Source organism: Balaenoptera musculus, chromosome 14 (assembly GCF_009873245.2).
Source record: "Balaenoptera musculus isolate JJ_BM4_2016_0621 chromosome 14, mBalMus1.pri.v3, whole genome shotgun sequence".
NCBI lineage: Eukaryota > Metazoa > Chordata > Mammalia > Artiodactyla > Balaenopteridae > Balaenoptera > Balaenoptera musculus.
The window spans coordinates 21,825,244-21,843,142 of NC_045798.1; the positions used below are offsets into that span (position 1 = coordinate 21,825,244).

The following is a 17,899-nucleotide window of genomic DNA, read 5'->3' on the forward strand; positions in this document are numbered from 1 at the left end:
CCACCATGCCCTAGCCTACTCTATGCATTAGGGGAAGAGGCAGAAAAATACAAACTGCTTAGGAATTGAGGGTTCTGATCACTCTGGACTAAATCTCTCTCTCTTATTCTCAATTTCCAGATTAAGTATCAGGAATTCAAAAGCCTAACCAGGAGAATGGAGACTGACCAAAAGTAGCTCCACAAACTTCCTAATACCTATCTACAAACTCCTAAAAATAAACTAGGACACAGATTATAAATTAACACTCTAACCATGAGTCTTGTTCCTTTTATCTTCTTTTAAACTTAAGAGTAAATTTGGCTCTTATTCTTCCTTTGTAGTATGAAGAACTTTTCAATGTGCTGAAGGCTGGTTCTGAAGTGGAAATAGTGGACTCAAAGAAGTTAATTTTTTAAATCCATATTAAAAAGAGATTTCTGAAAACCACTAGCTTTTGAACTCAAAAATTTTTTCTCAACAAGCTTAGCTTAATTCAGGTTTTGTTTTACTTCACCCAATATTCTGATCACTGTATTCCTTGTTCTCTAAGGATTACATTACCTAGTAGTCAGCTCTTCAGCAAGTATGAGCTGCTCACTTGTAGATAAGCAGTTTCCAGTATAGGAAGGTGGGTTACATGTGAGCAAAGCCTGTGCCAGCCTCAGGCTCCCTGAGGACCCCCCTCCTCTCTCCACCTCAATTCTCTAATTTGACTTGTCACTGAGAACAGGCAAAGGTATGACACGTCTGTAGCTCCTGATTCTTCACACCACCTCCTTGGCCAAGATCCATGTTAAGAGCTGTGCGTAGTAATTAGCTGTCGTTTTTCCAACAAAAAATGAAATGCTCTGGTGGCTACCCACAAACAGTCCAGGAAAATACCTATCATAATTTGAGGCAGCTGGAAGGACAACAGAGTGATTAAGGCCTCCAATTGCTGCAGGGAAACTTAAGAGGAGGATATGTTAATTTTAAAATTCTGGACAATTTTCTTTTGTTTTATAGAAATTTGGATCACCAAAATCACAGTAGTTAACTGCCCTCCCCTACCAAAGTTCTTATACCTTTTAGGGAAATAGGTAATGGGAAATATTTAATAATGGTTACATTAATATTTAATGGTTAAGCGATCATAGCTGTGACATTAGTCTTAGATCAACAAATTAGAGAATAATACGGTAGCCTATTTCATAGGATCTGGAGTAAAATTACAGTAAAAACCAAGTGTTTTATCACTGCTTCTGAGATCACTAATCTTATCTCTAATGTGATGTCAAGCAGTGATGAGAACAACAGAAACTCCTTGTCTACAGGTAAGCACAATATTATCTAGACATGCATGTGCCAGGAAGAATAGGAGGGGATAGAAAGGAAGGTTCCAGGATCCTACTAAGTAAGGATCTCTTTCCACTCCAGTGATAGCAATGGGAACAGAAGGTTCAAGAAGTACGCTGAAGATGAGGCATTTAGATTTAATAAATAAAACTCCATTTCAAAGAAAAAGTCTAAATTCAAATGTTCTGCCACATGAGAATTGGGGTTTCTTGCAAAGGCAGTGGCCATGAAACACAGTCCACAGGAATCAAATACAACTCACTTGTACTTTTCATTGATGTTGGAAATCCTCCAGGCATTGTTCATATCAAAACCCATCCGCTCCACTTCGTTTTTAAACCTTGATGTTACGTGCTCCCCTAGGAACCACAGACAGATAGGAGAAAGGACGAAATGAATACGATTTTCCACATCAGGTGGAATGAAAGCACTGCTACCCTGCTCAGTTATTTTTAAAAAGGTATTGTATAAATAACATATTTAGTTAAAAAAATCTCCTGCCAGGATAAGACTATAAGAAGAAATGAGGAAATTAATTTTGATTTTAATTAAGAATTAGTATTATCTCTTCAATTAAAAATAAACTAAAAAACAAAAAAAGAATATTATCTAATCACTACTATCAAATTTGAGAGTAATATCACCGGGCTCATTTTACAGAGGACAAAACTGAGACTGAGGTGATTATTATGGCAGGTCTGTCTCATCTCAAAACCCATGTTCTTATCCCTATACTGGCTACTTTCCCATTTCCACACTGAGACTGATAGTATACATAAGAAATAAAATCAACAAGTTCATCAAGAAGAGTAGTACAGACCTATAACTCCTCATGAGAAACCCTTTGGGCCAGATTTCAGAACCTGAATTTTCTGGATTTTAAGGTGTGCATGTATAATAATACTGGGTTAATGATATCAACAGCATTAACCAAACATTAACATCTTTACAGTGAAATGCATGGATAATTCACACTAAATGGGATAAATAAAGCAACAAATAGTTCAGATCAAGTCAAACTACCAAATAAAATAAAAATCTTTTGATTTTCAGAACCTTACAGATTACAGAATTGCAATTAAAAGATCATGGGACTTTTAACTGCCAGTACCCAGGAATCTCAAGAAACACCACACTAGTAACTACAGTGCTGAGCATTTGTAAGAACATCCACCCAAACAAGTATAACTGCCTACATTTGCCCTAATGAATTTGGCTGCTTCTTCAAGACAGCAAGCAACAAAGGCAGAAATGAACCGAACATAAAAGTCATTAAATCTGAAATAACTTCCTTCCTTGAAAACAGTCCTAGAGCAGTAATTTTATAAAAAGCAAATAAACAGCAACAACGAAACAAACCATTAAGCAGTACCTCTAACATATAGTATTATAGGTTGTAAAATAAATACTGGTGGGGGCTGGGAGAAACTACAGTAACAAAAGCACAAAACAGCCAGCACTGGTGATCAAAGCTTTGCTCTCCCTGGGAGAAGAGCTTCAGAATACGAAATAGCAATTACTTGAATGAAGGACAAGTCTATAAAACTACTTCCCATTTAAACTGGGTTTTTTGAGCTTAAACTAAGTATTATATGTTTCCTGAAGGAGAGCTATAAAAAGGTGAGGTTCAGAGATGCAGGAAGAAATAATCAACTGAATCTATCCCATTTTGGAAAAGTTTTAAAAGCAATATAATCTTCCAAATAGGAAAAAGCTATCTGAATTGGAGTGCTGTCTACAAATTGCAAGGAATGGTGAGCATCACTAATTCTACACAGGGAACCTTTCACTTTTAATCCCAATATAAAAGCCGTAAGAACTATGGCAACTTCCAAGTTCATTAATTAATGCCAAGATTTTCCCCAACCTGGGATACAGCTCCAAGTCTTTGCAAAAGGTAAAGGTATTTTAATTAATGGTCATTTACATTAGTACCTCTATCTTAAACACACAGATACTCTAAATAGGATCTTCTATAACTTTAAAATAATCACGGGCAAAATAACAACAAGAACCTCCTCCTCCTCCTCCCCCCCCCCTCCTCTCCCACCTCCTTCTCTTCCACCTCCTTCCCCTCCTCCTCAGGCAGTTTTCTACATAGAACAATTGCCCAAGAAAGGGCTTAGAATTACCATCCCCGGCATGAAATTCTGAGCCACACACAAAGAAGTACATACTGAGTAGTGAGCACAGAAAATCTGTTATTTCAAGTTCCTTGAGAAGAGTTTTAATTATCTTTGTATCCTCTAAAGCAGTGACTTCATCAACTTTGAAACTGACCATCACAACCCACAATAAGAATGTTTTACATCACAATTCAATATGACATATTTATTTTTTAAAGTTTCACAAAATACCCTTACTATGTGTGTGATACATTGATATTTTCTATCCTGAATTTTCATTTCATATTTCATTTCTTAAAACTTTGATTTCATGACCTACTGGTGGATCACAACCTAGTTTGAAAACCACTGCTTGAAAAAAAAATTTAGCAGCAGACCTTACGTACATGAGTAATTCAACTGGCTTTTGCTAAACTGTGTTAGAAGTTCACTTGTGTTTATTCTGCCAGAAAAGTGCATGCCAAGCACATATATTGCTGGATTTCCCTTAAGAACTCCCCTCTCAGAATTCTCGTGTCTCCATTGATTCAACATTAGACATGCTGTAATACCCCAATTTATTTGTTTAGCTTTGTATTTCCATTTCAACCCTTCCTGTGTGCCTCCCCCATCCCCAAATGAGGATCTGTCCCTTTTTAACATTTTGTATTTCTTATACTACAGTCCAGCAATTCTTATTTTAATGAGAATGAAAAAATTTTAAAGCAGTAAATCCCTCTATCATAACCACAGTGTCAACCAGCAGTCTAAAAAAAATTTCCCCCCGAAAGTCTAGCTTCCTGGTGATTCTGAGTATTCAAGCCTACAATTATACACAATTTAAAGGCCTGGGATAGAAGGGCCAGGCCCTTACTGGGAGGAAGAACAGTATCAGAGTCAGAGAAGGTGAGAACTAGCCCTCCCAGATTTTCAAATACGGAGGGAAGAATCCTTCTTTTCTATGAACAAAGGTCCCAGTACAGTCGTCTAGATGTACACTTACTGGACTGCATTTAAACTCAGAAAACGGACTCTGCTGACAAGGGCTTTTACTTTATACGAAACAGGCAGCTGCACAACAGTATATGACCCAGAGTCATGCTGTTCATAGTTAATCAAAATGTGCTTAATGGGTATATCATAGAAGAGAGGTCAGAGATGTGGGTCTGATGCTACTTAAATAGCAACTGAATTGCCCAGTCATCTGTCAGGACTCCAGATTAATGCTGAAGTACAGAACAGTCACCAAGAAGGCAGCTAAAATGAGAAGGAGGCTGAGCATATGGGAGAGAAGCTTTAAGCTTTAGTCCGTTCTTTTTTTTTTTAATTTTCTCCTGTTCATTTTTTATTTTTTTATTTTTGGCTGCATTGGGTCTTCGGTGCTGTGCGCAGGCTTTCTCTAGTTGTGGCGAGCGGGAGCTACTCTTTGTTGCGGTGCACGGGCTTCTCATTGCAGTGGCTTCTCTATTTGTGGAGCACGGGCTGTAGGTGCGTGGGCTTCAGTAGTTGTGGCTCGCAGGCTCTAGAGCACAGGCTCAGTAGCTGTGGTGCACAGGCTGAGTTGCTCTGCGGCACGTGGGATCTTCCGGACCAGGGCTCAAACCCGTGTCCCCTGCATTGGCAGGCAGATTCTTAACCACTGTACCACCAGGGAAGTCCAGTCCATTCTTATTTAGAGTTTGAAATGGGGCTAAGAGCAGAGTCAAGAGTTTCACAATGAACTCCAACAGCAATGTGGTGACTTCCTCCAAAGCAGGTTAAGACCTAGAGCTGTGGCCACAGTATGGCTGGCTTAACTATGACAGGTTCAACAGTCAGAAACTACGATTTATATGAATACAGGGTAATGATGTAATTTTCCCATTTCCCCCCTCTCTGACACATTCTACTCTTAACAGGCTAGGCAGAGAAGAATCCATAAAAGGTTTTATTAACTTCTGAAAGACTAAACTAACTTCCATCCTTCAGAGTCTATGCTTGTGGTCTCATGTGTTGGGGCAGATTACAGAATGGCACGACTCTGAAATATCTCAAGTGCTGTCTCACATAAAGATGACTTATAAGAATGTGGTTGTCTGGTCTGCTCGTAATTGGTAAGTAATGCTGTAGCCACCACCAACACTCAATGACATTGGGTGGAGATGAAAGAACTAGGTTGACTGGCTTTAAAAATGCCACCACAGTATTTTTTAAAAGCAGGTTTTCCTCTGTACTCCACAGTGAAAATATATAAAAGGAAAAAGCCATACACATATACACACACTCAAACCAAGTCACTAAAGTACAGTAAGATTGCATGTGAGTTGTAGCAGGTTGACTTCAGTGTGGAATGTATATATTGAAAAGAAAATACAACCTTTACTCAGAGTAAATTCCTATCAGTTACAATGGCACCGTCTTGTATATTCATAATTTCCAAAATGTATTCACAAGCATGGCACATAGGAGGCACTCAAACATTTACTGAATTGAACTCTCCAGCATTAACAGATTTGATCTTCAGAATATCCAGATCAGCTTGGGCAGGAAGAAGAAAAATGTCTCACTTTGAAGAACAAAAGAAACTAAAGTACAGAGAGGATAAATGGCTTGCCCAGTATTATTTTTAAAATTAAATGGTAGAGTACAGTTTTGAATTCAGGTTTTCTAGTTGCTAAATCAGTATTCTAACCCCCAAATGCCTCCATCCATCACAAACCCATGAAAAGACACGAAATTGGATGTCCTGGTGGCCAACGAATACCAAATATCTTCAAGAAGGGAAAGACCTGGGGACCAAAGTCATCTCAGCTCAGGACAAAGCCATCTATAATTAATAGACAGGAGTGAAGTTTTGATCTGACACATCTTAGGAATATTCTGAGAGTTGACTCAAATCCTAAAGAAACTAAATTATCAAGGGAATAAGGAATCATCTAAAGATGAGGAATTTTCAGTCTGTGGTTGTGAGAGAAACAGGTTAGGAGAAATTCAAGCCTTGTTAACTAAACACTGGCAACCCAAAACTAGGGAATGCCTTTTGGAGTTAAGAGCCTTAAACAAATCAAAGTTCTTATATAACATAATACAGCAAGATACACTCAATAACTTCATTATCCTAGGAGATGGTAGAGATTAAAAATCTAATAAATAAGATATAATGGCTAAAAACTTAGCAAATATACATGTAAGATTTGTGCATTTCATTGCATGTAAACGTTACTTTTTTAAAAACTAAAAAAAGCTGAAAAGAGCCATAAACAAAAAAAATTAAAATACAATGGCATCTCATATAAAGAAGGAAAAAGAAAGATGGAATGGATAAGGGAGTGAAGTGAGAGACAGCTAAGGCACGTTCTCATCACCTTCCAAGGTTGGTGTGGGTGACTCTTGTGAACGACTTTGGGTTCCACTGGCTGACCAGGCTTATGGGAAGCTTGGATTCCTGGGGCTTTCCCTGAGGCTCCACAAGGGCAGGTGCCTCTGTTTTTCGTCTCTGTATCCACAGCACCCCAAACAGTCAGCTCCCAATAGCTGAGAACTGGGTTCAAGTCCTGGCTCTGTCACTGCCTAGCAGTGGGACTTGGCAACAGGTTTTACCTCTGAGTCTCCGTTTCTTTGGCTCCCAAAACAGAAACACCAGCCTATCCTGCCTGTTTGACAAGGTCATGAGAGTCAAACAAAAGTACATATTAAAGCATCTTTAAAAATATGTTTGTGTTTGCTATAATTTAATTAAATATATGAACCAAAAGCTTTAACCAGTGAATGAGCCAGGAAACAAAGGGATCCAAGCACTGCTAGATTAGCCTCCAATGTTTAAAACAACCCAGGGCAGAATTGTTAATATTGAAGGTTCAGGACTGAAAATTGAGGTTTAAAGGAAAAAGTCTCTAGAGTAAACTTTATTGGAAGGAAGCTCACAACGTTTCACTGCTTAGGAATTCAAGACGTTGCTTCCAAGCTGGACACATTAAAGATTCGGTGCTAGACCAGCAAAGTTCTATTTACGGCAACATACAATTTATAGAAAACTACACACAGAGAAACAGCATGAACTTGGTCAACGCCATTTTTGAGGGAGAAAGACAGTGAGTGTGACAAAGATTTCATGAGGAGTCAGGAAGCCTGGGTTCCAGTATAGGCCCAACTTCTTTATTTGTCCTGAGAAAAGTCACCTGGCCTCTCTGGACCTCTGTTTCATCATCTGTGAGATGAAAGGGGTGACAAAAGGTAATCTATGACTTGAAATTCAAACACAGCAAAAAGCCATTTTGTAATCCATTATTCTGTGGCCTAACCTCACACTTCTGTACCTTTGTTCATGCTACTTGCTCTGTCTAAAGTTCTTTTCCCCAGTCTGTTATCAATGAACTCTTATTCAACCTTCAAAGCCTACTCAAAAGCCACTTCTAACGTGAAGTCTTCGCAAACATGTATATAACGCTCGTGGCTCCCTTCCACTGGGCTTCCCTAACACCCATACCCTACGTGTTTTTAGTCAGGCCGAGTAAATTGTGATGCCAAGTCTAGTGTTCTTTCCTTCCCCCTGAAAGGTAGGAAACATCTTCCGTTGAGCTTAGAAGAATGATGGGCAAATGCTACGTGCTCCATGAAAAGTACACTGATTAAATACACGAATGCTTAGGAGTCCCATTTCATGTTACGGATATCTCAAGCAGTAATTCAATAAAGCCACCATCTGCACATTTTAGAAAGGCCTACCTGGCCTGCACAGGTCTCCATGTTGCTCTTTTTCACTGGCGTATACCTCCATGCACCAAGCGTGGTATGCAAATGAGAAGAGATCTTCTATTTTAGCAGGTGGTCGGATTGCATTGTTCAGTCTCTTCAGCCACTCTTGACACTGCTCAAAGGTTGAGAACTGACACCTTTGTAAAGCCAAACAAGTACAAATGTAATCAGAAGACAGCTGACAATGAAACCTAAGGGTAGCCACCATTTCAAGAGTGCCTACTCACAGTGAAATGATAACAACAGTCAAAAAAGCACTAGAAGTGGTCTAATGTTTATGATTTATAATAACAAAACATGTCCAACAAATTTTAGCCAATGGTGAAAAATGTCAAGAAGAAGAAAGCTGGACATGTGGAAAACCTATTTTTTTTAGAGTAATAAAATCTCTTCTGAGATTGACAATTATTAAAGTAAAATGGTAGTCATTCTCTTCCAGGAATGGGGTTTTATTCCACTTCTTCCACTTCTTCCACCAAAGCTTTATGGTTGCCCTTCTCAAAGAATATGTTTAAAGAAGTTCTTTTTGTTTTGTTATGACATATTACAGCAAGCTCAAAAACAGTTCACAGTACTTTTAGCCAATTAGGGAATAATTTCAAAATTTATCTATTTAGCAGTTAGAATAAGTCAGCAACTTTAGATCAAAAATAAGATACATTACACTGAAACTTTCAGATGTTACCATGTAGAGAACAAAACAGTTCTATTATCAAGTGCAATTTTCAGTATATATAACTAGGAGGTTAAAATAATTAGTGTAAAAAATACCTTATCTTTTCAAATGCAGTATCTAAAATTGAGTAATTAATAAGCAACCTTTTAAAACTGTGAGTTATAACCAGTATCTATCAAAAGCAAGCCAAATCTCAATGGCTAAAAAGCATCTTAAATATTTACCTTAAAACCAAGGAGGAATCAACTATACTCCAACAAAAGTTTAAAAAAAAAACAAAAAACCAAGGAGGTCACTTAAACCTCTCCCTTGTCCCAATCAGTGTGGCTCATCAATATGTCCACACAAAATGCTTACTGGCACTCCAGAATAGGTCAAAGAAATAAAGCAAAAAACTTGGGGAATTAAAAACTGGTAGAGCTACTAAATTTAAAATGCATTTTAGGCATCACTTTTCAACCATTATAGTAAAGATTAGATCAGATAAAGCCAACATTGGAGAAATGTGATGAGAAGCAGGACATTTCTAGTGTCTTAAAGTGCCTCCCAGACTGTTGATTAGTTGCAAGGGAGAAAATATAGAAATTACACAGAAAGCTGGTGACTCCTTGACGAGAGTGATCACAACTAACATCACCAGCAAGGGACAGATGAACACTGTTTGCCTCCAGCTGTAATACAATCTCCTGAAAAGGACACAACCTCATACATACAGTATTCCAGCTGAGAACGCACAACCTCAATTTAATCACAAGGAAACACCGGACACAAAATAAGAAACTTTCTATTATAAATAAAAGATTTTTTCTTCAAAACGTTAATGTCATAAAAGATAAACGTGGTGGAAAACATTTCAGATTAAAGAAAGCTATAGAATCACGGCAACTAAACGTAGTACGTGACCTTGACTGGATCCTGTTCTGAACGAGGTGGGGGAATGCTATAAAGGGCATTATTAGGTCAACTGACAAAACTGGAACGTGGAGAGTAGATTGGATAAAAAGTAGTATGAGTGTAAAATTGTGAAGTTGACAATGATACTGTGGGTTATGTAAGAAAATACCCCTATTCTTAAGAAAGCACACAAGTATTTCAGGGCAAAGAGCCATGATTATGTAACTTACTTTCAAATGGTTCAGAACAAGAATTTCACACACTAGCGCATGCGCGCACGCACACACACACACACACACACACACGCGCGCACACACACACACACGCCCCCTGCAAACGATGAAGCAAATAGGGTAAAATGTTAACAATACTAGTGCTCTTTACTATTTTTATGTTTGTACCTGTTTTGTAAATTTAAAATCATGTCCAAATAAAAAATAAAAAACACCTTTCCAATAGCAAAGTAGGCTAAAGATAAAATATTTCAGGGACTAACTACTCCGAAAATACTCCTAACTAGGCTGACCCTCAAAAGCTGTTTTTCTGTTATCAAATCATGAATCCATCCTTTAAGAAGTATTTTCCACACTAAACAACAGCATAAACTCATCACATACCTGATAACTTTGCAGTCTTTGCAAGTCAAATGAAGCTGAAATATATCTCGGCATTCAACACTTTCTATAAGCTGTAATGGAACCTGCAATTAAAAAAAGATGAAGTTCCCTTAGTCAAAAAGGTATTGACCCTGCAGTTCTTCAGTGTGTCCAGCAAGAGTGATTAGAAAGCTCTGCAGGAGAAAGAAGCACAGAACTGGACATTCATCTAAATCAATAGCACTCAAGTGATTTCCTGGCTGATTGAGGGTTTCCCTTTCTCAATCTCTAATCAGTGCCCTCAAGTCATGTCATAGCACAAAGATAACAAATAAAGAGGAGGCACCACATCTGGAAGAACAGGGAAATACGCCATCTCTCTGGCAACAAACTTTCAAACTCATCTCTCAAAGTACTACTTTACAAGGTTAGAGCTAGCTGTGATTTGTGATGACACAGAAGCCAAAGGGAACCAGAATAGTTATCCTGTCTTGTTGACAGGAAAGAGCTGCAGATCAAGAGGCTAGTGGGACTACACTTGTCACTTGCCCCAAATGACAAGGTGGGCTTGTGGCTTTGTGTTAGCAAAGGAGAATCTTGAAAAAGACTGGAGGTCTGAACTGCCTGCAGGTTGGACAAAAAAGACAAGAGAATAGACAGAGCTGCGGGTCAGGCTCTCTGCTCAGTAGGCTAGGTATCGAGGAGAAGGGAGCAGGTCTCACAGTGGCTTAATTAGCTAGGTCTAATTTGCTTCAAAAGACAAGCTGAGGGGACTTCCCTGGTGGCACAGTGGTTAAGAATCCACCTGCCAATGCAGGGGACACAGGTTCAAGCCCTGGTCCAGGAAGATCCCACATGCCATGGAGCAACTAAGCCCATGCACCACAACTACTGAGCCTGCACTCTAGAGCCCACGAGCCACAACTACTGAACCAGCGTGCCACAACTACTGAAGCCCGTGCACCTAGAGCCTGTGCTCTGCAACAAGAGAAGTCACCGCAATGAGAAGCCCACGCACTGCAACGAAGAGTAGCCCCCGCTCTCCACGACTTGAGAAAAGAAAGCCCACATGCAGCAACGAAGACCTAACGCAGCCAAAAAAAAGAAAAAAATAAAAAAGACAAGCTGAGGAGCCCTGTTTGCCAAGTGGGGCTCAAGGTATGAGTAAGCTGGGATGGTTCTTTCCCTGCCAATCTGGTCAGCAGACTACTGAACACAGGATAAGTATGACAGTGGAGAGGGATCAAAGAAGGCAGGCAGACAGGAGGGAAAGCATCTGAACAGGGTGACAAATCCTTAAGCGGTTGTTAGAATCCTCCCTCTGTCCCTCATCTTATCCTGATTCAACCCCTGGCTTCAAAAAGCAATTTCCAAAACTTCTAAAGAGAGCCTGGTAAAAATAACAGTAGATACTCTCACTCATTGGAAAAGGGTCTTTTTACACTGTATCAAGCCCAACCAAAATGTGGCTCTGGGAGTTGCAAGGAGCATTCCAACAGTTCATGATTTGCATGAGGAGGAGGCAGTCTCTTCCAACAGACAGAAACAAGAGAGTGCTGCCTGCACAGGGTGGCCCTCCTGTTAGCTGAGCCAGTTTCAGAAACAGGCTTCCAGCAAACGCTGCCCCATCATGCAGTTGCCAGAGTCAGCTGAGAACTCTCAGAACAAGGATGTGGAGATCAAAAAGAAGCCCAATGCCGGACATCTTAGACAAACAAACAAATAAACAAACAAACTGGGGCAGGGATTAAAAAGGGTAAGAAAGCAAAATACTACTACTCAGGTAATGCTTGGGAGTTCTACCTCAGGACTAGAGCCTTCTTGATTAATCAACAAAATTCCCTTACACTTATTATAGGACCAGAAGTAAGAGAAAGGCTAAGAATTCTTGCCTGTGTTCTGAGAAAAAAAAGGAGCTTTGGCCCTCTGTTTTTGTTTAAGTCCTTAACCCCAAGGTGCTGTGAGAAACTGGAGTTGATGCAGCTAAAAATTCTTTCAAGACCTGTACATCTAAGAAGGAAAAAAACCCCAACAATGTATCAGTGGGGATAAATTGTGAAGAAGTAATAGGAGATTAAGAGATCAGAAGAGGACACTGATTTGTTCTCAGGCCAGTCCTCTGGGTATCCTATAACAGATTCATGTTGGGTTTCTTTGTTTTTAAACCTACAACCCCCTTCTCCCTCTCCCCACACACACAAAAAACAAACAAACAAACAAAAAAGAGCTGCCAGACTGGCAATTAAGAGGCCTGAGTTCTTATCTCAATTTTCTAAAATTTTACCAGCCAAATTTTGCATGCTTCCTGACTTCCTTGGACAACCTTCCAACCTTCCTACATGACACAAGCCTTTGCTTTCTCAACCTCGGATGGTCACAACTTAGGAAGTCCCAGGGACAGGGAATGGGAAGAGCCTGGGGTAGAGTGAGAAGTGAGCTTTACAAATCCACGTGCTCTCTCAGCAGTCACTGGCATCCCAGATCCCCTTCTATCACCTTTCCTTATAGCTAGAAAACTTGAAAACCAACTAACGCTATTAGCAGCTGCTGGAGGGAGTGGACCAGTCTGTGCTATTTTGCTACAAAGACCAGGTAAGTTTTACATCCCTACTATTGGACTAGAGCCCAAGAGCCTATGTCCAGACTTCCAAAATACAAATATGCAACACCTCAGAGCATGCAAAACATCTGCTACCTAAATGCTTTCAATATACAAATTTTCATGTATTTTAACACTGCAAATTTAAGGAATAAGGATAAAAATGTTGGTTGCTAGTATACAGATACTAGCAAGTCACCAGAAACAACCATGTGTACTCAAGTCATAGACACAGAAAACAGATTTTAATAATCATGCAGATTGTCATATGCAAGGAAGTTTAATATGCAGCAAGAACAAGGACCTAAAAGAGAAATACGTGATTTTATATCAAATGAGTATCTCCCTTTTTTCTTCCCCTTTCACCTCAATGTTACTCTTCAATGCACCCCTGCCCCCAGACTGCCTCCTCTTCTAAAAAGCCAGAGATAGGCTTCTTTTCCTCTTCATACATCCAACCAAAACATAATAAGGTTCTGTACTTTTTTAAAGGCAAGTCCACTGATTTAGGTTTCTCAACTTTCATCACATATTAGGAGGATCTCTTACCATTTCCATAACTAGACATACCCAATATTCAACCTCATAACAAAGAATTACAGGCACAAGAGCCAGACCATTTTATAGCCCAGGAAGGTTAAGCCACTACACTAAAGCTAGTGGCAAGTCAGGACCAGAATCCATGGCTGTCCTCTAGCTCAGGGTCCTTCCATTACATATGGTACTCCTTTCTTTCTTCCTCTAAGATGCCCTTCCCTTCTGTGTGAGCTCTACTTTCGTTTTTCTTTCACAATTAAGTAGTAGCCTCTTCACAGGGATCTTCAAGAGGAAAACAGAATGTAAACCAAGATTCCTTAGAGGCAATTCGAAGAAATCTAAAGTCACATTCAAATCCTCTCTTACCCACTGATTCAGTGTTTTGTAGCAACTCATTTTCTTTTTGCTCCTTTCTACTCTGCCTTCTACCTCCCAGGCAATTCTATCTCCCATTACAGTGTTTTTCCTCTTATAAAACCCACCAAACTCATGCGCAAAATACATCAAACACACTCAGTGCTGTTAATCAATTCCTCAAAAGGTCAAAAGTTATATCAAGTACACCAAAACTCATAAGAGCATCAATCCAAAAAAGCAGAAGAGCGGCAGTTTAAAAATTTAATAGACATGCACAAGTATAAAAGACCCACAGTACTGTGTCATTCCAGAGGGAATTTTATATCATCATATCCTACTATATTTACCATAATTCATTCTGGGTGGGTGGGGGTGTGTGTGTGAATTATTTTTTAAGCACCAGAATTTAAAAGTGGGATAATGTATACCTTTTAAAAACAAATGCCCTTTTTATAGCATGAATGGGAAGTACTAATCTTGCATACACATGTGAAGTAAAACTGGCAGTAGCAGAGTAAAAAATAATGTAATGAGTCTTAACCTAAAATCTGTAACACACCGGACTATCTGGGCTCTAACTCTTATGACTTAAAAACCAGTCAGAGGAAGAAGACTGTCACAGGTTAAAGACCCAAACTCTTTATTGCTCACCTGTGGTATTTCAAGATACTCTTCCAGCACTGGTTTCAGAAGCCTCTTCTGATTTATGAATGCTAAGGCCAAAGTGCATTGTTAACAATAACCTCCTTTTGATGCTTGGGGAATGAAGATTTTTGATGTACAATAGTTAGGCAATGGAAAGAATCTAGGAAAATGCTAAGGAAAGTGTTTCCAAGTATACTTCCAGCTTGTTCCTAAGAAGCATTAACAGAGCAGTCTGGAAATGGAGTTTTAATGTCCTTTTAAATACTCATGTTGACTTTACAAATTATTTCTGGTTGAAGTTCAGTTTACATTTTTTGAAGGTCACAATTCCACCCGCTTATGTTTAAACTGTGTGGCTTTATCCCCACCGCACAAATTGTCCTCATATAGAAAACCACTTGAACTTTGTCTAATATGAGGGAAGGGACTCATGCAGAGATGACACACTTTGCTGATTTGCAAGGTGAGCATCTGACACTCAAAACCAGTTTGTTCCAAGCACAGGTGCAACAACCGCCTAGAATTCTCATGCTACTTACTGGGATTGCAGAAGCAGCAGATTGAGAGGCGGTCTATTGAATTACACAACAAGAATTGTTTAAAAATTTCATGAACTCCACTTGAACACTTACTTGTTTATAAATTAGTTGAGCAAATACCTGTACATATGTAAAAATACAGTTTGGGAAAAGCACAGAATGGGAGCAATTCGTACCTTAAATACAACTGAACTGTACTACAGAGGTTCTTTACCCTAGAAACTGGAAACTTGATACCCAGTGAATGTGTGTGCATTAAAGTAATGATGTATCTCAGTGCTGCTGTGAAATTAACAGAGAATATATGATTATCAGGTAGCTATTTAAAGCTTGATAGTAGTAAGTCACTTTCTAAAGTGCTAAATGTGTTGATTCAAAAGCATACAAAATGATGTGTGTTGATTTAAAAGCATAAAAAATGATGCGAACTGGAGCATGCCACAATATATACTGGCACATCTGGGTGATGGTTGATTTATGTTTGATTTAGATATAATAACCTTTAAGGGGGGGGTCTCTTAATCTCACAGATTTTACTGAAATACTCATCTGCTGAGGGAGGACCTAGTGTAGGAGGAGCCACTGTTTCCTGGAGTAACCACAGGTTTTAGGAACCTTAGCACTAACTGCGATGTGATTAACTTATTTGTATGAAGAAGTCCTAGTCGCTCTCAACCTGAAATGTTTAAAGTCACTGCAACGCCAAAATACTTTTGCACAACCATTTTTCTGTGCAAAACCATTATCTTGGGCTTTTTAAAACATGACATGCAGGCTCTATGCCTTAGAGGGTTATAATGCTAAATGGAAAGCACTTTTAGGTGAAGAAATGGGTCAAAAGTAAGAACAGGGGTAAGTTTTCTTAAGCACTGTGTCTCAGTCACAATGGGGGACCAACAATTCCAGTAAACAACCTACTCATACAGCTACTGTTAAGAGACAAGATGACACAGGCGTATTTACACAGAAGTATGTTTTAAAATGAACTTTAAACCCAAAGGGGGTTTAAAAATGGTCTAATATCAATTTCAAACCCCTATTAACTTCAATTCACTTTAGTATTTACTGAATACCATGGCACCAGTAAACATGTTGGATTCTGAAGATACAAAGATGAATAAACAAAAAATTACAGCATATCTGGTAAATGTTGTAAAGGTATGTTCAAGATACAGAAGAAGCCAGAAGAGAGGGTAATAAACTGTCAGGGAGGGAACTGGGATTGAGAAAGGCTTCACAGAAGAATTTATCACCTGAACTGGGTTTTGACAGATGAAGAGAAGTTCCCTGGGTAGGAGAAGAGAGAACTCAGAGGTGTAAAGTATGTCTGAGATTCCAAGGAGGATGGTTTTACCAATACAAAAGGAAGAAGGGGGAAAAGAGGGATACAGAAAAGCTGTCAGGGACCAAGGATCATACCATGCTAAGTAATTTCATCTTAGAAGTAGTTAAGAAACACTGAAGGGCTTCAGGCTGGTGAATGACATGGTCAAATCCATGCTTTCTCTCCAATAGACCATATTCCCAAATAGATCTAAAAATAGTCTCTGAAATACTTCGCCATAAACCAAAAAGCTGAGAGACAGAGGACTGTATGGAAAAATGCAATGATATGAAACTAAATTATCTCCACATGCAATTTAATTACAATTCCATCAATTCTAGACATTTAAACACAGTTTAAACACAAAATTAAATTGGGCAATTCTACTAATTATTACTGTCATTATTTCCACAGTAGCTGGTAGGAAACGTCTGGTTGCTGGAATGTTATAGGAGATTCAATCCTGTCCCCTCCTATCATGGCCACCCAATTCCAAATGGGCCCTTCTGAATACAGTGCTATATGGTAAGAAAGCACAACATGCCTCTTTCCTTGATGAATCCAGTGTGTATTTTAGCTGATAGGCAGAAAACTAACATAACAGATATGATCATAGCCCAAATCTAGAAACCAGGAGGAATTCAGGCCACAATGATTCCTGGATGTAAATGCTTAACTACAAAGAATAATAATAAATACTAAAATAATAAATGCCAACCACAAAGAAAATGTCAGCCATTTGAGTCTTGACAAGGGAAAAATATGATGAAGGAATTGGGTAACTTCTGGATGGCTGAGTAAACTTTTTCTAAGAATCCCCAAATGAACCCCAAAACACACAATCTGAATGAAAGTACAGTCCTGAGCTTTTACAAGATGTCATAATACACTTCTTTGTGCTAGAACCAAAGTGCAGAAAGCCACAATACGGTCCAGTGAGGAAGGAAGAAGGCATTCATTTGGTTGAAATACATGAACCTTCACATTTTTGTGGTGAAAGGCACGTTTATTGAAAACTATTAATGATGGCAAGTGTGCTGGAAGAACCAGTTCACTGAGAATACCCTCATAATTGAAAAGGGTAAATGCACTCGAAAATTGAGAGCCTTCCTTCTCTTCAGCAATATATAGTCCATTATGCAAATACACACTGTACTTGACATCTATACTTATACCACTAAGGAGCCATTAGAATAACTTCATCCTATAACAGAAGTCTGCACTGAGCTCAAAGTACAACTCAACATTTGACATTAAGGTCCAGGAAATTCTCTCAACTGAGGCAGTCAGCAACTACTAAAAATTGAGGAATAAAAGCCTACACAGCCTTTGCAACCTTACAAAGCTTAATGGTACATCATTACCTACTGCGAATCATGCAGTGTTACTAGACAATGGACACCTTAGCTGACAACTACATGTATCATTTTAAATCAAGCACAAGAGTTGCTTGCTAACCTAGTGTCCCTGAGTGCTTAAATTAAGTGAGAGAAAAGCAGAGTACACAAGGTTTTCAAACCAAACCCCATATAACACTCCTCTCTTTGAGAACATTAACAAGTTTTTTTATTGAATA

General features: G+C 38.9%; 1 protein-coding gene across 13 annotated transcripts in view; it reads right to left on the reverse strand.

Moving 5' to 3' along the window:
* Positions 1-17,899, reverse strand: part of MTMR3 (myotubularin related protein 3) — a 146,573-nt gene that overhangs the window by 36,104 nt on the left and 92,570 nt on the right. For 10 of the 13 annotated variants that reach the window (XR_005016203.1, XM_036823336.1, XM_036823338.1 and 7 more), the window contains 4 exons: positions 15,000-15,032; positions 10,344-10,426; positions 8,127-8,293; positions 1,580-1,676 (listed from right to left, as the gene is read on the reverse strand). Coding sequence is in view for 12 of the 13 variants with exons in the window: in XM_036823336.1 (XP_036679231.1) it covers positions 1,580-1,676; positions 8,127-8,293; positions 10,344-10,426; positions 15,000-15,032 (380 nt within the window). In the remaining variant the exon portion in view is untranslated. The remainder of the gene's footprint in view (positions 1-1,579; positions 1,677-8,126; positions 8,294-10,343; positions 10,427-14,999; positions 15,033-17,899) is intronic. The other 3 variants (XM_036823334.1, XM_036823332.1, XM_036823329.1) reach the window with 1 other exon arrangement.